The sequence below is a fragment of the Zalophus californianus genome, chromosome 16 (assembly GCF_009762305.2).
Source record: "Zalophus californianus isolate mZalCal1 chromosome 16, mZalCal1.pri.v2, whole genome shotgun sequence".
In the NCBI taxonomy this organism is placed as follows: Eukaryota; Metazoa; Chordata; class Mammalia; order Carnivora; family Otariidae; genus Zalophus; species Zalophus californianus.
In genome coordinates this window covers 17,846,103-17,868,960 of record NC_045610.1, presented here as the reverse complement: position 1 = coordinate 17,868,960, position 22,858 = coordinate 17,846,103, and the positions used below count along the sequence as shown (strand labels likewise).

At 48.8% G+C, this 22,858-nt stretch overlaps 1 protein-coding gene and 1 pseudogene across 3 annotated transcripts in view; both read left to right on the top strand.

The window, feature by feature from the left end:
• Positions 1-22,858, top strand: part of PIPOX (pipecolic acid and sarcosine oxidase) — a 94,758-nt gene that overhangs the window by 67,849 nt on the left and 4,051 nt on the right. The window contains exons 1-2 of one of the 3 annotated variants that reach the window (XM_027625469.1): positions 14,330-14,515; positions 16,621-16,769. In XM_027625469.1, coding sequence (XP_027481270.1) covers positions 14,402-14,515; positions 16,621-16,769 — 263 coding nt within the window. In that variant the 5' untranslated portion in view covers positions 14,330-14,401. Of the gene's footprint in view, positions 1-14,329; positions 14,516-16,620; positions 16,770-22,858 lie in introns of those variants that run through there. The other 2 variants (XR_003525228.1, XM_027625470.1) reach the window with 2 other exon arrangements.
• Positions 8,568-8,971, top strand: LOC113939103 (annotated as a pseudogene).

Here is a 22,858-nt window from a genome sequence, read left to right as displayed (position 1 = left end):
GCTGTTCTCCTTGACTCGTCTCTGGTACTTTCCCGAACCGGTCTCCTGTCGTGGAGGGGCAACCTCTCACCATGCCTCAGTTCCCTCAGGTATAAAATGGAGATGTTAACAATCGTACCAACCTCACAGGATTGTGGTGAGGATTAAATAAGTCGATACCCTCAGGTTTGCAGAGCCTAGAGCCATAGGAAGCACCATGTGCCTCTGCTCTTATTCCCAGTTTATTTTACTCCACGGTCCAGTGGCAACCACCCCCCCTCCCACTGACCTTGAACCATCCTCCCACTTGGGACTGCCTATCTCTGTCCCAATCCACCTTCTCCGTCCAGCCGGCGTCGGGGGCTCCCCACACCCGCTTCTGACAGGTTCCGGGAGACCTTGCCGATTTCCATGGCTCTTTTCTCTTCTGTGGTGGCCGGTAGAGGGAACGCCCATCCCCTAGGTCGCCCACAGCCCACTTTTGCTGGAGGCAGAGCACAGAGAGAGAAGTCTTCCCTGGGAGGACGCGGAACAGATCATCCCCACTGGGGAAGGAAAAAGGGATGGAAGAGCAAGAGAGATTTTTCCTAATAACCGACAACGTGTCTCCACCCTGAGCCATTCATTCCCGTACTTTCACAGGCTCCTCCTCCCCATGGGGAAGCTATTCATCGCGTCCACACTCAAGCCCTCCAACTGCAGTGTGACCTGGGATTTATGCAGAGAAGCAACGAGACACCTCTGAATTCCCAAGTGTGGAACAGAAAGAAGGCGTCTGCCAAAGCCAGTACCCAAACGAGATTTTGGAGAGGACCTCCTCAAAGCCTGGGTGGTGACAGGGGGGTCCTGGGGAAGCGAGACCTCTCCCCACAAGGCAAGGCAGGCCCAGTGGACCCTAGCAGCCTGGCCCGTGTGCCTGCCCCGTGCCCCCAGAGCCCTTCTGTTCAGGCCTGGCGTCCCATGGAGGTGGCATTCTGCTCAGCAGCTCAGAGCACAGACGGGAGGGCGGGCATTGCCGAGAATCGATTTGTGGGAGCAGCGGGGGCTTTCTCTTTCTCCTTACTCCTCTGGTCTTTGATCTCCTGTGCTTCCTCCGCAGTTCCATTTTTCTCCTCCTTCTTTACTTGATCTCTCCCTCTTTCTCTCCCTTCAGCGAAATCACAGCAGCTCCCTAGAAGGGGGGTGGGGAGCGGCAGGCCTTTGTCCTCCTGCTCCTTCTAACTGGGTGGGGCCCGCTGCCCAAGGTGCCAGCCTCCTGCCCCAGTCCCGAGGGGCAGGTTTGGCCATGGTGAAAGGACACACGCACGCATGCACGCACACACGCACGCACGCGCACGCACGCTCAAAAAGCAAGAGCTGAAACAGGGAGAGCAACCAGGGAAGAGAAGGAGAGGCGAAGACAGACGGAGACGGGATTCAGAGCATCAGAAAGCCAGGGAAAGAGACGGGGAGAGGCAGAGACAACGAAAAAAGAGAATTCAGCAAATTAAAAATTTTACAACCATCCAGCAAGTCTGCAAAAATGATCTTCCCTGCGGTCTTTCATTTATCTCATTATCTGACTCCTAATGTGCTTTTTCCCCCCTTTCTTTTCTCTCCACACTTGGTGCAAAATCTTATTAGCTTTTTTTTTTTTTTTTTTTTCCCTGGCAGGGGCTTCATATAGTCTTTTTCATTACATTTCCTAATAAAAGCAATCACTAGGAAGGCACGGCTGGTGGATTAAAAAGCCACCTCAGCAGCCGTCTGGCCAGCAGAGCCATGACTTGCTATAGCCTGGTTCACGCTGCCAGGGCAGCCGGCCAGCCCCTGCGGGCTAGGTCAGGGCCACCCAGGCTGTGCTGTGGAATATTCCAGGGCCGGGAAAGTGGCTTCGCAGCTGCAGTGCACGAGGTTATAGGAAATGTCAGAACAAAAGACCTGGAGGTGTAGCTCCTCCCTGGGGCAGCTTCAGAGCAGGAGTGAAGGCTGCCTGCCTGACCCTCCAGGGCTCTGGTTTTGATCCAGAGAGAAGAATGTTTGGGGCCTCTCTCTTTGGGCCTTGGCCCACCCCATAGCACATTCTTTTGAATAACATCAATGATGTCAAATCCTCACCTTTTGAAAATAGATTTGATTTATCCACGCTTTTTTAAAACAGATTTTATTTATTTATTTGAGAATGAGAGAGAGAGCGAGAGAGAGAGCATGGGGGGGAGGGTCAGGGAGAAGCAGACTCCCTGCTGAGCAGGGAGCCCGATGTGGGACTCAATCCTGGGACTCCATCCTGGGACTCGATCCTGGGACTCGATCCTGGGACTCCAGGATCATGACCTGAGCCGAAGGCAGTTGCTTAAGCAACTGAGCCACCCAGGGACCCCTTCCACCTTTTTTTTAAATTTCTGATAGTAAAATTCACATAACTTGGGGCACCTGGGTGGCCCAGTCGGTTAAGTGTCTGCCTTCAGCTCTAGGTACCTCGTATATGTGGAATCCTGCAGTATTTGTCCTTTTTGTGACTGGCTTATTTCACTCAGCATAACGTTTTCAAGGTTCACCCGTGTTGTAACCTGTGTCAGAATTTCCTACCTTTTTAAGGCTGAATGATATTCTATTGTATAAATATACCACATTTTGCTTGCTCCACACTTTGTTTTTTTTTTTTTTTAAACAGGAACACTTCTATCCGTATAAGGAAAGTGAAAAGAAGCGAGAACCCACCCAGATACCCATCACATCAATATAAGGGTTCCTCTCCCTTTTGTGTGTTTCTTTCTTACGCTAATAATTATATCTCCACCCCCTCATTGAATAATCCTGTCCTCCCGGAGCAGGTTCAAACCGCGCCGCAGAGCTAGCCTCATGACAGCGGACACAGTGCTTGGAAAGGGCCGAAAGTTGCCAGGAAGCAGGCGTGATAAACAGTTAAGGCAAAGGAAGGAACCTCTGTAAAGTAATAAGACATTTTATTGCCCAGGTTATAAACCGGCCCTGAAGTATTAACATATGGCCCTCCAGGATGATTTCGGCCACACATCGAGTGACACTGAGTTAACTACAAAACCTCTCAGGGGGGTGACTTTGAAGAGAACAGTAGTCATTTGGAAATATTTGGCTTATGTTTTAAAATAAAGGTACAAATAAAATAAAATAAAATAAAGGTACAAAACAATCAAATTCAAAGTGACGTTTCAATGTCTTGTTGCTTTGGGGATCGCCGTAGGTGCTCGGCTAGGACTGTTGAAACGGGTCCCAACCAGTGTTTCTCAAAGACCAGAGAGCATCACGGATTTAGAAGACATGCAAGAGGAGGCATTATTGCCAAAGTGTGTGCATCAGTATCTACGACGGTACTACGGGCGGGAACGCAACCGCTCCCGGCACGGAGGCTTCCATCTCAGCCATTGGTTCGGGTAATAATGGCAATGCCTTGGATCTCTGTGGTCCTTTGGAAAGCTTTTACCTTTCATTTCTTGCCATTCTCCTCCAGACTCTCTTGCTCCCAGTCTCTGCCGGTCTCCATCCCTGGCCCAGACCCTGAAAGATAGCAGATTTTGCTCAGGGAGAGTAGACACACAGAGGTGACAAAGACAACCTCACGGATCCCCTCCCTCCCCCCAATCTGGTGTCAGAGCCCCTGAAACAGACCACGGATTTCACTACTTTTCCTCTCTGTACGTGAGCTAAGGTGTTTATTTTCCATGTGGCCTTAAAAACTGGATCTTTTCCTTATACACTGACACACACACACTCACACACACACACACACACACACCCTCTCTGTTTCCACTAGTATCAGCCTAGAAAAGATCATCCCCTTTCTCTTCCTGAGAAGCTGCCCCCTCCCTTCTATCAGTGCTCCAGGGGGCTTTTATTTTTCCTTTATTCTCAGCTCTCTATCAATCAAGGGGAGGGGAGACACTTTATCTGAACCCTTAGTGAGCAACAGCCGCAACCAGCAGCTGCTAGGGCAGTGGGAACTTCATTTCCGGCGCTGACGTTTATAAATGTGGCACAGAAACCAGTAGGGACCGAAATAAATCAAGCAGCTTCTCCAGAGGTCTCTAGGGGCTGCTTTAGAATTTCTTTCCTTTGGGGGTCATGTTCCTTCTCTTTCTTTGAAGGGGAGGGGTGGGAAATGCTGTGATTTGCAACATGGAATGAGCCACCTTCTTGCTCCTTCGTAAAAACACTGAGCCCCGGACCCAGGATGCTCTGAGTGAGAGCATTGGGTCCGTCTCTGGATGCGGAGAAAGGCTTGGGACTTGAAGTCCGGGGTGGGCGTTAGAATGCTGGCCCTGTCACTTACTAGCTGTCAGTTTCCTCATCTGCAAAATGGGGCTAAGAATGCCTGCCTTGCCCGCCTCACAGGGCTGCCGTGCAGATTGAATGAGATGTCTATAAAGTGAGTGCCCCGAAGCTTTTTATGAGCTCATGCGATGTGGTGAGGGTTCCTAAGGGGCAATGATAAGGACCAGGGTTGTCCAGGAAGCTTTTGGGATGGGCTCCGGGCAGACCTTCCCCAGCTCATTCCACAAACCTTGACTGTTTCCTTTCCTTTCAGAATTCTGGGCAAGGAGCATGGATAGTCTGTTCCAAACACAGCTGGACTTTTCCCAATGTGTTTTCTAAGCCCGTCTAAATACTGAGAAAATAAAGGTGGACAAGTATGATGGGGAGAGAGAAGGAGTGAGGGGTGGGGGTGGAGAGACACTGAGAGAGAGGGAGAGTGAGAGACAGAGAGGGCTGCCAAGGATGAAGGCAGGAAGAAGGGAGTGTCTGGTTAATACTGTGCTACTGTGAGCTTGCACGGATCCTTCCAAAGTTCTGTACAAGAACACTGCTCAGTGAGATGAGACCCAGGGGCAGGCTCCACTATCTCACCCCTTTTATATTCCTACATTTCCAGATGCTGCACACCACCTTTCACCTGTTTTTGGGTCTTTCTGTGGATTTGGATCCTATCCAGGCCAAATCTTGGCTGTGGTTGGGCACTTCGGTGCAGGCAGGATGCTGACGATGCCCTGAGCCACCTCAGGACAGCAATTACCTGTACAGCGTTTTCTTCCAAGTCTCTTTCTGTAACAAGATTCCACCCAGCGTCACTCCCCAGAGGCAACTTGTGCTGCCAGTTTCTTGCTATACTTAAAGAGAGAAAACTGATTTTCTTTAAATATTTGTTCAACACTTTATTTAAATAGGTCAGGTACTGCAAAGAAGAAGGATGAACAGAAGACCACGCGTCTCTATTGTTCTCAGCAATGCAGCCTTGGTGGGCAAGTGCATGCTCCAGTCTTTAAAACAAAAGCTGTATATAAGCAGGACCCACTTTCAGCTGAAGGCAGTTAACCTTGGAGGTCACAGCCTATACCTGCCTCTTACCAAAATAGTCCTCCTTTCAAACAAGTACAGGGATTCCCTAAAAGCCACCTGAGCAGCAGAATTCTCTTCTATCTTATTCCAATTCATGATGATGCTTTAGGGTCACATGTATTCATTCTGGTCCTTCAGCCAAAGTTTGGCCAGTCCACTCCTACATCTGGTTCTTATGGTAGCTATTATGAAATTCTCACTCTTGCTGCCCTCTGAGGGAGGTGGTCATTCTTTTTCTGTTTTTGTTTTTGTTTTTAAGATTTTGTTTTTTTAAGTAATCATTACGCCCAACGTGGGGCTTGAACTCACCACCCTGAGATCAAGAATCCCATGTTCTGACGGAGTCAGTCAAGTGCCCTGGGAGGTAGTCATTCTTGTTGACAATTGCCACTTTGTTTTCACTCTTTGTATCTGGGCCCAAGGGAACAGGGGAATGTAAATGAAGGACATATTGTTGAGTGGATGTATGCTGGGTCCCAGTAATTTGATTGCAACTGAGGTTGGAAGCCTGGTAATGTAGATTGAATTATTTGGACTGACCTCACAGTAAAATCAACTAGAAGTGCTAGATAAAAAAAAAAAAAAAAAAAAAAAAAAAGGGCGCCTGGGTGGCTCAGTCGTTAAGCGTCTGCCTTCGGTTCAGGTCATGATCCCAGGGTCCTGGGATCAAGTCCCGCATCAGTGGTTCCTGCTCTGCAGGGAGGCTGCTTCTCTTCTCCCTCTGCTTCCCTCCCTCTCTCTCTCTGTCTCTCATGAATAAATAAATACAATCTTTTAAAAAATTTAAAAAATATATTTAAGAATATCTTAAAAGCTTCAAAGAGTTGATAAAATACCAAGGAATCAACAGGCCAACATGGAAGAGAAAACCAAAGCATAGAAGCCAATTTTCCCTAAAAAAGCATTTGTCAATCCTAGCAAATCTGAACTTTCATTTTGAACACTTGGGAGAATGAGCAGGCTAGAAATCCATGCTCAGTGCCTGCATATAGTAGGAGTCTAATAGAACATCCTCCCCTCAATACACTGAGATCCCAAAGGACTCCTGCATGATCCAGAGAACCTCGGACCTGGGACTCTGTTTAGATAGCTCAGGACTGGTGGTGCCCCTAGTGTTTGGCAGAAGTCAGCACGATCCTCTCCAGAGGAAAGCCCCTTAGTATTCACATTATTCCTATATATGTGGAATACATACAATAAATTAATGTGTAATAAATAATAATTTGTTCAAGTGCAGATATTTACATGTAATAAGAAATTATGTAAAGGGACAAAATAGACTTTAAAAACTCCAAATACAAATTCTTTTTAAAACATTTTTATTTATTTATTTTTAAAGATTTTATTTATTTATTTGAGAGAGAGAGTGAGCGAGAGAGAGAACACAAGCAGGGGCAGAGGGAGAGGGAGAAGCAGACTCCTCTGCTGAGCAGGGAGCCCGATGCGGGGCTTGATCCCGGGACCCTGGGATCATGACCTGAGCCGAAGGCAGACGTTTAACCAACTGAGCCACCCAGGCATCCCTACAAATATTTAAAATTAAAAAAATAATAGTAACTGCAATTAAAATTCAACTCATTACTTTAAAAGCAGCTGAGATGCAGTAGAACAGAGAATTGGCAAAGTGGAAGATAATAGTGAGAAATTACCCAGTAGGCAGCATGGAGAGACAAAAAGGGGAGAAGGATGGAGAAAATAGTAGATACAGTGACTAGAGCCCTAGTATATGTTTAATTAGCGTCTCAGAAAAACAGAAAAGAAAAATAGGGCAGAGACAAATATTTGAGAAGAGAAATGGCTGAGAGCTTTCCAGAAATGATAGAAGACACTAGTCTATAGATTCTAGAGGCCAGTGAATCCTAAGCATGAATGTCCTGTCTAAACCAGCAGCCGTATGAGAGAGGAGGGAGGGATATAGCTCAGAATTGTGGCTTTGATGCCTGAGATTCTCTGCTCCCTTAGGCTCCCCTCCCTCTTCCACTGCCTCAAGCCCTTTGCCCCCCAGCCAGGCCCTGGTATCCTACCACTTCTCCGCAAAGGCCTTCCCTCGGACCTCTCTTTCTCTCTTGTCCTCAAGGAAAGGAAGGAGGCCCAAGACAGAAACAGAAAAAAGAACAGAAGAATAAGAACCAGAGAGAAATCAGAGTAAGAAAGATAAGCCTTACAGGTATTATGACTCAGGAGATGGGCCAGACTGGCTTTGGGGGTCCGCTTGGAGACAACAAATGGAAGATGGGGATTGACGATGACATAGGAGTTGCTATCCAGGATTCTGTTTCTCTTCCTTTTCCTCCTCTCCCTCAGGCTTCCCTCTGATTCTCTGCCTCCGTGACCCTACGTTTGGCAGTATCAGGTCAGGAGAACCTGAGCTCCCATATCCATTTACATTCTTTAACAAACAGCAACATCAATAGTCAGGCTGTAGAGATCGGAGAAGGAAAGACCATATCCCCTGGAAAACTGGAGAATACCAGAGCACTGAATCCCTGGAGCTGGTCTTCCTGCATGCTACTGAAGTTTGGTTGCTATTTGTCACCTGTTAAGCCAGCCCAATCTAGTGAAAGCCACTTGACTTTTCCTGCCCCTAGTTCTCACACCTCCCTGCAAATCCCGATCCCAGAGTATCCTGATAGCTAGGCTATGAAGCATGGGAAAGTGGGAGGAGAGGCTCCCAACAGATGATTCGTATACTGTTTCCATCCCAGATATTCCCTCACCTCCTTACCCTCACCTCTCCAAGGTGTAGCACTGGGACACCAATTCCCAGCACTCTTTGATTTGCCATTTTTCCCAATGTCTGCTGAGCTCTCCAAAAGCCTAGTGATGGGAATAGACCCGCTCAGATACACATAGGTGTAAAGAGACCTACTTAATGAACACCTGATTATATCTTAGAGCACCACAGTTAGATGAGTGTGCAGATGTGCACACAGATTTGTGTAGAGCTGGGATAGAAAGACATTGAGACAAGATTAAGAAGATTCCAGTATTCGGGGCGCCTGGGTGGCTCAGTCGTTAAGTGTCTGCCTTCGGCTCAGGTCATGATCCCAGGGTCCTGGGATCGAGCCCCGCATCGGGCTCCCTGCTCGGCGGGAAGCCTGCTTCTCCCTCTCCCACTCCCCCTGCTTGTGTTCCCTCTCTCACTGTCTCTCTGTCAAATAATAAAATAAAATATTTAAAAAAAAGAGAAGATTCCAGTATTCGATTTTTGTCCAACATCTTAGCGAGGCTAAGTCATGGGTGGCTGCTACTCTCCAAGCTTCTCAGTGCTGCCCAGGGATGAGAAGAAGAAAGATCCTGGAAAGTTGGCCAAAAAACACAAAGATCCAGAGAACGAATCTGGGGGCAAGACCAGAGAGAAGAAGTGGTCTAAAGGCATAGTTGAGGACAAGCTCGATAACCTGGTCTCATTTGACAAAGCGACATGTGAAAAACTCTGTAAGGAATTTCCCAACTATAAGCTTGTAACTCCAGCTGTTGTTTTCGAGAGACTGAAGATTCCAGGTTCCCTGGCCAGCGCAGCCCTTCAGGAGCTCCTCAGTAAAGGACTTATTAAACCGGTTTTATAGCATAGAGCTCAAGTCATTTATACCAGAAACACCAAGGGTAAAGATACCCAGCTGCTGGTGATGATGCATGAACAGATCCCACCAACTGTATATTTTGGAAAATAAAACTATTAAGTCCAAGAAGAAGAAGAAGAAAAAGGATGAAGAAGGAGAAGGAGAAGAAGAAGATGATGATTCCAGTGTTCATCTTCAGGAAAGTTTTCCCTTAAGACAATGAAAATGTCTCCTCCCTCATTTTTACTGCATTTCCCTTTGTCCTAGTGAGGTGTGAGGTGGCTGTTCCCTTCCCAAGCTACATGGTGATTTAATTTTTTCTCAGAGGTTTCAGCCCCAATTCCCAGGACTTTCCTTACTGTCTTTCCTCCCTGGAGACTGCCTAGCAATGGAACTCTTGTATGTTGAGGGAGTGGGGTGGAAGGTAATATCCACCACTTAACAAATGCAAACACGAAGACAGGGCAGGAAACAGATGCCAGGGTCTCTGGGTGTGCTACCCCCACGACCTCCAGGCCTGAAGATGGGCCCTGTCCTCAGCAGCTCACGGAGGACACTTTGATAAACCTTGCCAGGCCAGCCTGGATAAGAACTCCCTGAACACCCACGCCGGATGGCTGGAGTTCGCTGTGAGTTTAGGGTGCTACGGCAGCCAGAGAAGCCCACCACACATTCAGCAAACATGTATAGGCGCCTTCTCTGTCCTAAATGACTTCTCCATGCATGGACTACCATGTGGCCATCAGGAAGAAGGGGCCAGCCCCATAGGACTCATGCGGAAGCCACGATATAAAAAATGGAAACAGCAAGGTGCTGTATAGTGTGCAACTTCTGAGATTTCAAGGAAAGAATATGCACTTTAAATATGTTTGGACACTCATAGAACGTCTCTGAAAGGAGACAAATGAAAATGCTCACAGTACTGCATGCGAGGAGAACGAAGTGGGTGAGGACAGAGCGGGAAGGAGACATCCCTTTCATTGTCGTTCCCTATGTCTGTATTACCTATGGAAGATGGCAATCAAAAGCAGACCCCTGCCCCTTAAGGAGCTGGGGGAGGGGCGGGCGGGAAGGCAGAGCTGCAAACAATTGCAATCCACTTTGTTCATTGTTACCCCCGAGACCCAGACGGAGTGAGAAAGGGAGTCTAGGACAGAGGACATCCAAGTTGGCTTGGGGGTGTCGGGGAATTTGGAATCATCATCACCGCGAATGCTGGTACCTCTCTCAGCTCAGCCTTGCCAGGGCCTAAAGAGCACAGGGAGAAGGGACCGGCCATGAAGCTGCAAGAGCTGGCGGGGGCCGGAACTCCAACTGCCGAGCGCGTACGAAGCTAAGGAGCTGCGGTTTTATCGTAATAGGAAATGGGCGGCTGTTACGGAATTTTCAGGAGGGGAGTGACCTGTGAGATTTGCTGTTTAGAGAGAGAACTCTGGCAGGAGCGTGGAGGGATAGATTAAGAGGGGCAAGGAGAGGCCGGGAGACTGGTTATGAGGTTAATGCGAGAATCTAGGTGAGTGAAGGCAGATGGATGACCTGGGGTAAGGGCAGCAGAGCGAAGGGGGATGGCGGGGTGGGGGAGCTGAACCTGAGACATGCGAAGGGGCTACAATGTGTACGGAGAACACGTACAGATCCAGCTCTGCAGCTCTTGGTTTTCTCGCTCTAGCATCTTCTGCACATTCAGGGCCCCAAACACCCCTGGCAGCTGGTGGGATGGGTCTGGAGGGGCCACTTCTTGGTCTGCCTGCCTGCCTCCTGGCCCCAGGCTCCAGCGCCTTGGCAAAAAGGGGTGGAAGAACAAGAACAGAAGGTTCTCCCTTGCCATTCAACTCCTAGGTCTCTCTTATTTATTCCTCGCTCTCTCCCGCTTCGAGTCCTCTCATTATTTCGAGCTGTACAGCCTGCTGCTTCCCTGGCTGGGCTCTCCCACCCCCGTCTGAGAGGTGTCAATCAAGCCATCAGATGAGCAGCTCAGCCTCACGTCCTCGGCGGCTCTGCCCAGGACACGAGCAGCAATTGCTGACACTCAGCAGCGTGGTCTAGGGCTTCCGGCTCTTTCTTTAATGGTCTTCCGATCCAAAATGGGTGTTACAATGGAATTTGAGGGGATCGCTTCTCTCTGCCTGCCCCCGCCAGGACAGCCACAAGGACGGGCAACCCTGAGAGAGAGGGGAAGCCTTCAGAAGTCGGTTTCCTTTTCATTTCAAGGCTGGGCTGTGGCCAGTGTCTGCTTTCTGAGGAGCTGTTTGAAATTCTTAACAAGAAGCTGAATGCTTGAGTCCGGGAATCCAGGGCAGGCTTGTGAAGTAGGGATGGAGAAATGGAATTGTGGTTTTATTTCTGAAGGGATATTATATTAAACAAAGAAGAGGTGGGCTACAGAGCCGCTTTTGTAGCCTCCCTGGAGAACCGAACAATAAGAACCGGTCCAGGGGGAGGGGGGCGGGGCAGCAGGAAGAACTGAGGTTAGAACAAAGAATGAACTTCCCCTGGCCCTGGAACCAGTGACCGGGGAGATCTGAGGAATCTGCTTCCCCAGGGGATTCCTCCTTCTCCTTTTACAAATTGTGAATGGAAACGCGGTTTTGATAGAATATGGAAGCTAATGAGCATTGAACTCAATTACTGTGCCAAATTCTCTTTAGATCTTTGATAACACGCACACACAGAACTCACGGTTGTGATCCGAGTGTGTCTATTTGTGTTCTGTTCTTTTTCTCAGGATGATTTCATACATACACACATTTCTATGTAGCCCACAGTCCACAGCTTGTCATTTTGAATCGCTACATAGTATTCCGTTGTGTCAACGTGCCAGAATTTGCTAAGCGATTCCCCGTGGCTGGGTTGTTTCCAGTTTTCTATATTGTAAAAGCATGGCTGTGAGTGTCTTCATGCAAATGTCTTTTTCTTCCCTTGGATATTTTCTGGGGGTAGAGCTCCCCAAGTCAGATTTCTAGGTCAGAAGCTGTGAACCATTCTACCGTGGGTGCACACTGCCCAGCTCTCTCCAGAAGGCCCAGACCATCTGAGTCGCCACCCTATTCTCTCTCCTTCCCCCCAACACTGACAACATCAGATTTTATCATTTTTACTTATTTTTGCTCATTTAATAGGCACATAATCGTACCTTGAAGTTATTTAATTCCCATTTCTTTCCCTGCTGGTGAGGCTGGGCACATTTCCATGTGAGGACTTATTGTCTGCTTTTCCTTGTGTGTAAACTGTTCATCTTCTCTGACCTCTTATCAAGAGGAATCCAGGGGCTGACCTTACATATTTCTATCAAGCTCTTGCATATTTAAATAGTACACTTTCCCTGTTATGTCTACCAACCTTTACCTCTAAGGGAAATGTCCAATTGTGAGGCAGATGCTAGCCCGTCCGTGTGGGTTAGGGGGTCAGGTGGAGTTGAGATGACTTCTGGATTCTAGAGTGGTTTTCTCCCCCGAAGGAAAAAAAAAAAAAGCCAGTCATATGGTACCCCTTCTCTGGACCCCCATTTTCCTAGAAAAGGAGGGGCTGGGCTGAGAAGACAGCTAGTTGTCCAGGCCACTCAGGGGCATCCTTTGCTGAGGGTGGGCCACTTCGCCAAGGCCGGGCAGCCCCCTGCGATCACACAGATTTCCTGATCCGGTATTTTTTTCCCACTCACAGTATGACCATGGAAGAAACAGCAAACTATTGAAATCAGAATCATCAGTACGAGTTCTGAAGAATCCCTGGTATAGCTCGGTGGTTAAGGGAACAGGATCTGGAGCAGATGACCCCAGGTTCACATCTCAGTGCCTATGTTTACCAGGTGTGTGGCTTTGTAAGCCTTAATGTCTTTGGCTGTAAAGAGATATTTCAGGGGCGCCTGGGTGGCTCAGTCGGTTAAGCGTCTGCCTTTGGCTCAGGTCATGATCCCAGGGTCCTGGGGTTGGGCCCCACATCCATCCGGCTTCCTGCTCAGCGGGGAGTCTGCTTCTGTCTCTCTCCTTCTGCTTCCCCCCCCCCCCCCGCCCCAGCTCTGCTCTCTTTCTCTCTCTCAAATAAATAAAATAAAAAATCTTAAAAAAGAGGTGTTTCAGTTATGGCTGCATAAAAAACTACCCCAAAACTTGGTGGCTAAACCCACAACTATTTCTATTCTATCTCATGATTCTATGGATCAGGAATTCAGATGGGGCATGGCCGGGTGATTCTGCTCCATGTGGCCTTAGTCGGGTCACACAGCGGTATTGAGCTGATGGCTGGGCTGGGGCTGGGGGTCCAAGATGGCTTCACTCTTTTGTCTGGCTCTCCACTCAGTGTCAGGGCCTCCCCACATGGTCTTTCGCACAGGGTGGTTGGACCTCTAACATGGTGGCTCAGGGCTCCAAGAGGGAGTGCTCCAGGACCAGAAGAAGAAGTGCTCTCAGTGTCCTAAGGCCTGGGCCAGAAAGTGTCACTTCTGCCATATTCTATCGGTCACGCAGTCACAGAGCCCATGATGGAAGGAATGACAAAGAATTGGGGGCCATCTTATTGTGCCCAAAGTGGGGATAAACAATAAACGAGGTGATGTGTACAGAGGCAGATTCACCATGAAGCTAACAGAACTTCAACCACAGGGCTCCTTAACTGGACAGTCTCTTCCTAGTCCTAGGACCCAATTTTGGATTCATAAATTTTCTTTTCCTTTCCTTAAAGAAGACCTCCCAAATTGTCTAAGAACCAGGCCCTACAAATCCTAGCTCTGTCCTGAATGCAGGTAGTGGTACTTCCTTAGCACATTGCCTGACTCGGAGGGCGGTGTGCTCACTACAGGGCCCCTCCCTGCCCAGGGCTGGTGCCTGGTGCCCCCTTCTGTGCCTCAGGAGAAGGCGCCTCCTCTCCCTCTGTCCTTTCCATTTGTTCGCGACAATTTCTTCTCCTTTGTAAAAACCGAAAGTAAAAGATGCTGAGAATAATTTCATAATCACAAAACTGCTGTCCCGATTGTTCCCTGCGTGTACCCCCTGACCTCGCCACCCACCAGGGAGGTGGGCCTTACCCTGGGCAGAGTGCCAAGTTCTTAGCTCGGCCCTTTAGAATCTCCAAAGGAAATCAGGCTGAAGGGAGGGAAGCCAGCAGGGGGAGGCAGCATTCCCGGTGCCCAGCTTGGTCTAGGAGGCATTGAAATTCCAGGGCCGAAGTCCCGAGACAAAGATCATAATGAGACAGGAAGGTGGCATAGGAAGGAGCCATTTGCATGACAATAATTGAGCCAAGAATAGAAAGCTGGAGGGATGCAAGGGTGAGGCTGGCTGCTGAGCTGGGCTAAACCTCAGAAATCAGACGACCCGGCTCTGCTCTGCGGGGGAAGTGGGGGCTAAGCCCTAGGCCAGGCTCTGCTGGGAGGGAGGACGCAGCCCAGGGGATTGTGGGAATGCTGGCCAGGCTGGACTTTGCCCTACTCCTCCTCCTCTAGCCCAGAGCCTACTTCTGCTTGCTTTCTCCTTTGTGTGTGCGCTTTGTAGCTGTAGGGCTAAGCAGGCATCATGGCTGCTCAGAAAGATCTCTTTGATGCCATTGTGATCGGGGCGGGCATCCAAGGCTGCTTCACGGCATACCACCTGGCCAAACACAGGAAGAGGGTCATCCTGCTGGAGCAGGTACTGTGTCCCCTCTGCACTCCCCACTTTAGGGACTGTCCCTCCCTCCTCCTCTAGCGAGAAGTTTCCAGAGCCAGCAGGCTTTGGGGGTGAGGCCAAAGGGCCTGACTGTCAAATTTTGTGCGATTTGCAGCTTTGCTGCCTCGTCTGTTTCATGATAATGCAAAGGAAGTTCCACCCTCCCTAAGACCCATATTGGGTTTCTAGGCACATTTCCTCCTTTTACTGCCTGCCCTTGATCAAGAAGTATCCCAGCTCCTGTTCTCTTCCTTCCCGCCACCCAGTCTCTTTTGTGCCAAAATGTTTGATCTCGCCCAGAAAAATAATGAGTTCTGTTTTGGGGTACCTTAAGTAAAAATAATTTTGCCCAGAGGGAAAAGCTGATTTGTCAGCCTAAGAGGTAGGATTCTTCCCTGGATGTTCCTGGCCTCTCACCCTGGAACCCAGCAGAGACTTCTGTTTTTTTCTGCTACTTCTGGTTAATAGCAGCCTTATTGTTTGATACACAGGAAATAAGACTTAGGTCTTATTTGTCCTTACAGAAAAGGTGACTCCACACAGTGCAGTCTGCAGTGATCACTGCACATGTGCGGGTGGGGGTAACTATATATCTCCAGGGTCCTTCCCAGGGCAGGTCCATGCAGAACACTTTCCAAAGGCTTCTATCGTCCCATCCTGCCTACAGCTATCCTGGTGGGTTTTGGCTTACTCTTCTTGGTAACGAACTGGATTGATTAGAAACCTTTTTCATTTCTCTATCAGTTTTCTCAAAGCCTAAGGGATTCCTGGTCTAACCTTGCAGGAAACTCTCCATCTTTTGCTAAATCCCAAGGTGGTTCCCTTGTCCCGAGTGATCAGAAGACAGAGAGAAAAAGCATCAGCTTCCTTGTTCAGAAAATGAAGGGGGCTATGGAAAACGGCCTGCAGGTTCCTTAAAAAGTTAAAAATAGAGCTACCCTACGATCCAGCAATTGCACTACTAGGTATTTACCCAAAGGATACAAAAATACAGATTGGAAGAGGTACATGCACCCCGATGTTTATAGCAGCATGATCAACAATATGGAAAGAGCCCAAGTGTCCATCGACAGATGAATAGATAAAAAAGATGTGCTATATATACACAGTGGAATATTACTCAGCCATCAAAAAATGGAAATCTTGCCATTTGCAATGATGGGGATGGAACTAGAGGGTATTATGCTAAGTGAAGTAAATCAGTCAGAGAAAAACAAATACCATATGATTTCACTCATATGTGGAATTTAAGAAACAAAACAGATGAACATATGGGAAGGGGGAAAAAAGAGAGGGAAACAAACCATAAGAGACTCTTAACGATAGAGAACAAACTGAGGGTTGCTGGAGGGAGGTGGGCAGGGGATGGGCTAGCTGGGCGATGGGGATTAAGGAGGGCACTTGTTGTGATGAGCACTGGGTGTTATATGCAAGTGATGAATCACTAAGTTCTTTTTTTTTTTAAAGATTTTATTTATTTATTTGACACAGAGGGACACAGTGAGAGAGGGAACACAAGCAGGGGGAATGGGAGAGGAAGCAGGCTTCCCGCTGAGCAGGGAGCCTGATGCGGGGCTCGATCCCAGGACCCTGGGTTCATGACCTGAGCTGAAGGCAGATGCTTAACTGCTGAGCCAACCAGGAGGCCCCAAATCACTAAGTTCTAGTCCTGAAGCCAATATTATACCATTTGTTAACTAACTAGAATTTAAATAAAATCTTGGGGAAAAAAATGAAGGGGGCTAGACTGGAACGATTGCAAAGGTTCTTTCTAATTATGCTTCTCTATGAGACCAAGTGGGGAAGGGCTGCATCAAGATGACCAAAGACTAACTAACAAAGGGACTTTGGGATGTGAGTAATGTTACCAAGTTAATTGTTACCAGTAATGTTACTGAGTTAGCGCTACTGAAGAACTTCTGTCCTCATGGCCAAATCAGTAACTTGGCCCTAAAGGGAGAATGTTTGGAAATATTTGAAGAATAAGCGCTCCTGCTTGACAGCACATGACGAGCTAGCTCCTAAGGGGGGAAGGGACCGTGCAAGGGGTAACAGCTTCGGTTGTCTCTCTTGTTCTCCATTTCCAGTTTTTTCTACCACACTCCCGAGGAAGCTCACATGGGCAGAGCCGGATAATCCGGAGGGCATACCCCGAAGATTTTTACACCCAGATGATGGATGAGTGCTACCGGATATGGGCCCAGCTGGAGCGCGAGGCTGGGACCCAGTTACACAGGTTGGCGGGTTGGGGAATTCCTTGAATAGTGGGGCCCGGTGCCTGGAGGTGCTTTGAGTAGGCGAGAGGGCAGTGCCGTGAACACCCGAAATGCAGTGGAGGGACACAGGGCCTAAGGAGGTGCCAGACACATGCGAGCATCCTGCTCACTGTCCTGATTGCCCCATCGGTCCAGCTGGCTCCTGTCACTGCTCTGAGTTCCAGGAGTGGGTTCCAAGCACATGCCCTGGGCCCGCAGAGGGTGTATCGGAAAGACTGCTGAAGACACTGGGAGCAGATGCCCAGAGCTGGAGTTTGTATCTTCGTCTCTATGGAGCCGTCTGAGACTCTTTTAGGGCAGGGATTGAAATAAAGGAGGAGGCTGTCGTCTTGGTTCTTTATATTGCTACTAATATCATAACCTTTCACGCTGGGTCCTCTCCCCCAGAGCGACCCTTTTAATCCATTTCCTTCTCTCTGACTGCCTCTCCCTGTAAGCCTCTTCTTTAGGCCCCATTGCTTGCTAGGGGTCTCTGCTGTCCCCATGGCTCTCTAACCCTTAAGACTCCTCCCCCCCCCCCAACCTCCGCTGGCCTTTCAAACACTCATGGGGAAGAAGGCAAACAACCCACGGTGCACAGAGGACTCTAACCGCCCACCCCACATCCCTTCCCACCTTCTCTGTGGCTCTTAACTGAACTTTCTACAAACCCACGGCTCTATCCTACAGGGTGGCAGTTATTTTAATGGCCAGGAACCAAGAGGTTACTGTTCTGTTGCAAAAACACCATTAACTTAAGAACAAAGTGAAATCCATTATGCAAATACAGCTAGGACAGCTAATTACAGATTTATTCCAGAGGCAGCTAATGCACCCAGCACCCAAATAAAGGAGCATGTCTTGCTGAAGAGTGGCCTGGCAAAGGGACCCCTCTTTGTCAGCCATCTGTGAATACTGCTGAGTTTCTGCTACTAAAAGAAGTGCTGAGGCCTTGGAGGGCACCCTTCTTCCCAGCAGACAAGGAGGTAACTAAGAGATGTTAGGAGAGTGTCCGGAATCTTTCAGAAGGGACGTGATTCTGGAGACAGGCTTGAACTTGACTTTGTGCTCTACCTCTTACTGTCTGTGTGACATTGGAAAAGTTTCTGTACCTCTCTGTGCCTCACTTTCTCCTCACAAGGCTTTGTGGAGGATTAAATGAGACTCCTTTTTTTTTTTTTTAGAGAAGGCGAGGGGGTGGGGGAGGGGGAGGAAGAGAGAGAATCTTAGGCAGGCTCCACACCCAGCATGGAGCCCGAAGCGGGGCTCGATGTCACAACCCTGAGATCATGACCTGAGCCGAAATCAAGAGTTGGATGCTTAACCGACTGAGTCACCCGGGTGCCCCTTAAACGAGACTCTCATGAAGTACTTGGCGTAGAGCCTAGCCCCTTCTGATAAACGGCAGCTCCTTCCACCTACGCTGCACCAGCTGTATCCTATCTCCACTGCGCAGGGAGGAAGAAGGGCAAGAGCAGACAGGTGGGATGCAGCAACTACGGACATCAAGGAGAATGGCGGCTGGAGCGAGGGAAAGGAACGCTTGGGTAGGAGATTCTCATAATCTCACAGTCCTCCTCTTGGCAGGAGGACAGGAATTTGGAAGGGCTTTGGGACCAGGCGGACCTGGCTCTACATGTCAGCTCTGACAAATTTAGCTGTGTGGTTTGGAGCAAGCTGTTTAACCTCTGTGAGACTCAGTTTTCTCACCTGTAAAGGAAGGGTGTCTATTTCATGGGGCCGTCGTGAGGATGAGTCTGTGAAGGGCTTAGAGTGGTACCTGACAAGTCCATCACCATCACCCTCATCACCATCATCACGTATTGAGTGCTCGTGATAAGAAACTAAGGCTGCTTTAAAAGTACTTAATACATGTTAACTCATTTAATTCTCCCCACAACCTTATGAGAGGGTTGCTACCGAGTAGTCAGGGTCTTAACCTATTAGTGCAAATTGCAAGCTCACCACATTCTTAGTCTAGAATCGGGCTTGGCGAACGTTCTCCAGAATGGCCACATAGTATTTTAGACTTTGCAGGCCAATGGTCTCTGTTGTAACTATTCAACTCTGCCAATTACCCAACTCTGCCATTGTAGTTTGAGAGCAGCCCCAGATGATACGTAAATAAACGAGCATGGTTGTGTGACAATAAAACTTCATTCGTGGAGGCTGAAATTTCATGCACTTTTCATGTCGTGAAATAGTATTCTTTTTTAATCAACCATTAAAAAATACAAAAATCATCTTGGCTTGTATGACAAACAAAAATAGGCTGTACACCTGGTCTGGTTCCTGGGTCACAGTGTGCTGGCCCCTGGTTTAGAAGCTACCACAGACTGGTGGCCTTGTCCATCCCCTCTGTCCCAACAAATTCATGTCTAAATCATCCTGGGTCGAAAGACTGCTAATGGGGCGCCTGGGTGGCTCCGTTGGTTAAGCGACTGCCTTCGGCTCAGGTCATGATGCTAGAGTCCCTGGATCGAGTCCCGCATCCGGCTCCCTGCTGGGGAGGAAGTCTGCTTCTCCCTGACCCTCCCCCCTCTCATGTGCTCTCTCTCTCTCTCTCTCATTCTCTCTGTCTCAAATAAATAAATAAAATCTTAAAAAAAAAGACTGCTAATGTATATTTAAAGACAGGAACATATCACAGACCCTCTTCAAAGACCATTTTGATGCCTCACCTCCCCAATTATGAAAAATGAAGAGTAAAGTGAATGTGCTTTGGAAATTCTTTCGAGTTCTACAGGGTGCTAGGTGTTGCCATTATTATTGTTAAGATCATCATCAAGTCCTTTCTTATGGCTAATCTGATTTACTGGGGTACCCTCATGTATTTGGTTCTTTGACTTAGGATCACAGAATGGACATTTCCCATTCTAATTCTTTTCGCTTTTGTTCTTGACTCTGATGTTCTAAATGATTTATCATCTCTGTGGTTCTTATTCTCCTAGGTTCTTCTGGGAGAACCAGCACAACATCATCATCATCTAGCTGATAGATACGAATGTGTTTACTTAATGCTATTTGATGGTGATTAAACAAACAAACATCTCCGGGAGTTGGTCGTTCAGGTGGTTGTCTGATTCTTTTTCTTCTGTCCTGCCTCTTCCTGTGACAGTGGCATACTAAACCTGGGTGGGCTCAGGATATTTGCATAGATTCTGAGTACAGACAACGGCCCGGGTGTCAGATCACAAGGTCTGAGTCTCGTGATGTGTACAGTCAGGACGCTGATACCACCAGCAAATCCCAGCTGTGGGGCCCATCTCTCGCTTGGCCCGCCTTCTCCCTTTGAGTCCTAATATCTCGCTCCTGACCCGGGCTGCCCCTGCTTAGCTGACAATATCAGACAAGATCACAGCCTTAGGCCGTATGGCTGCCCGTGGAACCTGGCGGCCCCCTCTGCAGCGGCTGCTCCCTGGGTCTGTGAAGTGTCTGGCTTGTCAGCCACATCCCCTCCCCGGAGCGGTCTTTGTTAACCAATTCCGCCTCGGCCCACTGAGCGGAAGATGAAAGCCAAGAGCTCCTCCAAAACCAACAAAGACAGCAGCTATTACTGAGTCCTTTCTCCACAGTCACTCTGGGAGCCCGCTTGACTGGCAACTCTTAACTCCCCCGAGAGGGGAAAGTGAAAGCCTTGGGATGGGAGGTGGACAGGGAGAGCTGTCTGCCCCTCCCATTGCCTCCCTGCGCCATCTGGCCTCCTGTCCTGCTGTAGTAACGGATGGAAATCCCTGATCACTGGCTCCTTACATCATGTCCGAGGCTTTCATTGGCTAGAGGAGTCAACAAGGCCCTTGGGAGGATTCTTCGATTACCTCTTCCTAGGACTGGATCCAGTGAAGGTTGGGGGAAGGCACAGTTCATACCAAATGCTCTGCGCTCAGCTGATAGCGTGCTGGGAGCTGGGAGCTGGGAGCTGCACTCTTTCCAGGGTCCCTGACAACCCAGCCTCGCTTCAGGGAGGTTTCTTTCTCGGCCAGCCCTGACCGGGCATTTCCTGGACTTTTTTTTTTTTGCAGTGGCCTTATCTCTTCTTATTCCTCTCCTCCCCAAACTTCGTAGCCTAGGTCTGAGCCGAAAAAGAGCAGAGGGAGGCCCAGAGCACAGGGGTGAGAAATTGATGCAGAATGAGCAGTCTGTTTATTGGGATCTAGGAAAAGCCATTAAGAAAATAAGCACTTAAATGATTTTCAATCTGCCCATGGAAGTCATCTGTCTTCATACTGGGGGGAAAAGTCCCATTCTCTGATCCCGGTCTTGACTGACTGATTTCCAATTCTCGGAGCATTTCCCGCAGGAGCCTCTCACCTGCCTCCCATAATGACAGGCCTTTGCATTTGCAGGCAGTGTTTTACATTTATTTCCGATTTGCTCATAATGGTCAAAAATCTCTCTCCAATCCGAGACATTTCTCCAGCAGTGCACGGTTTCCCTTAGGCCAAATAGCTCAGCTGTGATCCACGGAAAATGAGAATTTCCCAAATGCATCTTTGGACTAGGGGAGGGTCCAGCATCACAAATTCAGATGGAAAATTTCCCACTGTTAGATCAATATCTGGGCTAAGAAATAAATGCCACAGGGGCAGAGAGCTGGAGCAAAATGATTACAATCGGCACAATTACATTCACCGGCAGAATCAGCTCACTGATTACTCCTAGGGGTGGGGGCTCTCGCTTCATCCACCGCAGGATGGCTTGGGAATTAGAACATCACTCAGCATTTCATAATTCGACAGATTTGCCTGTTGTCTTGGCATGAGTTTGTTTTCCCCATAAAGCACCTTCCTGTAAGAGGAGTTCTGACTTCAAGGAAAAAAGGAAGGCAGGAAGGGAGGGAGGGAGGGAGGGAGAGAGGAATGGAGGCACGGTGGAAAGGAAGTAGCTAAATCGCAGGGTACACGGGAGACCGCGGTCGGTGTACGGCAGGCAGGGGTTGGAATATGCTGCTCTGGGATTCCTGAGCCAGGGGTTTGACATGATAACTGCTGAGGCGAGGGTTAAGCCAGGTCTTCTGCAGAATCCCACCCAGCCACAACCGCATCCAGTAAACAGGGCTCAAGATCATATACTTGCATGACTTCTTAATGATCCTGTTGACCGAGAAGTGTCCTAGGCAAGTTTTCATTACCTGAGAACCAATCTGAAGTCCTTTTTGGGACCACGGGGAAAGGACCCTGCTGGCTAGTGGGGATTCAAACAGCATCTTTCCTCTGCTAAGCTTTGAAGAGGCCGAGACGCTCATTCTTTCTCACCCGGTGCTGAACGCTAGGTAGGCGGGGGCCATGGCAAATGGATTGGGCACGCTGCGTGGCTCTGTGTACTGACACCAGCCCCAGGGCCTGCTGTGTCCCTACCCCCTCCCAATCTTCTCTTTAATCCCCCCAACCAGATAATGTGGGATTTGGAAGCATGTAATATCCATGAGGCTCCATTATAGGCTATTACGAGCTTTATACACAGTACCTGGGGGATGTACCAGGCTGATGTTGGTCACTGCAGCTGCTGAAAGGTAGAGGGATGGCAGCAATGGTCCCAAGGGCCACAGTGACCCTTCCATTGTTCAGATCCGTTCCCACCAAAAGTTAGATCAGCTCTGGTCTCTTGTGACAGAGAGACGGGAAGTATTAAAGAGAAACAGCTTCCACTCCCCTGGAGAAAGCAGAAAGGGAAGTTTAGGCAGGAACAAAACCATAGAATCATGGAATTAATTGCTGGAACCCTCAGAGAGACCACCTACTGGTGTTTCTGCATGAGGGCGCTGTCGGCATTTGGGTGGGATCTTCCTGATCTTTGCAGGTTCAGCCCACTAAATGTGAGGAGCCACCCCCAGGCATTGTGGCAACTACAAAAATGGCCCATGCCAGGTCCCTATGCCCCAGGGTCGGGGCGGGGCCACCAATAGTCCAGCAGCCTTGCATTACAGAGGAATCTGCGGCCTGGAGCAGTGTGCCGCCAGAGCAACGTCACAAGGGGTCTGCCAGGACTGGACCCAGAGCCAGGACTCCCAATTTAGGATCCTTTCCACGAAATGGGCAGCCTTGGAGGAGGACCCAAGAGATGCACGGCA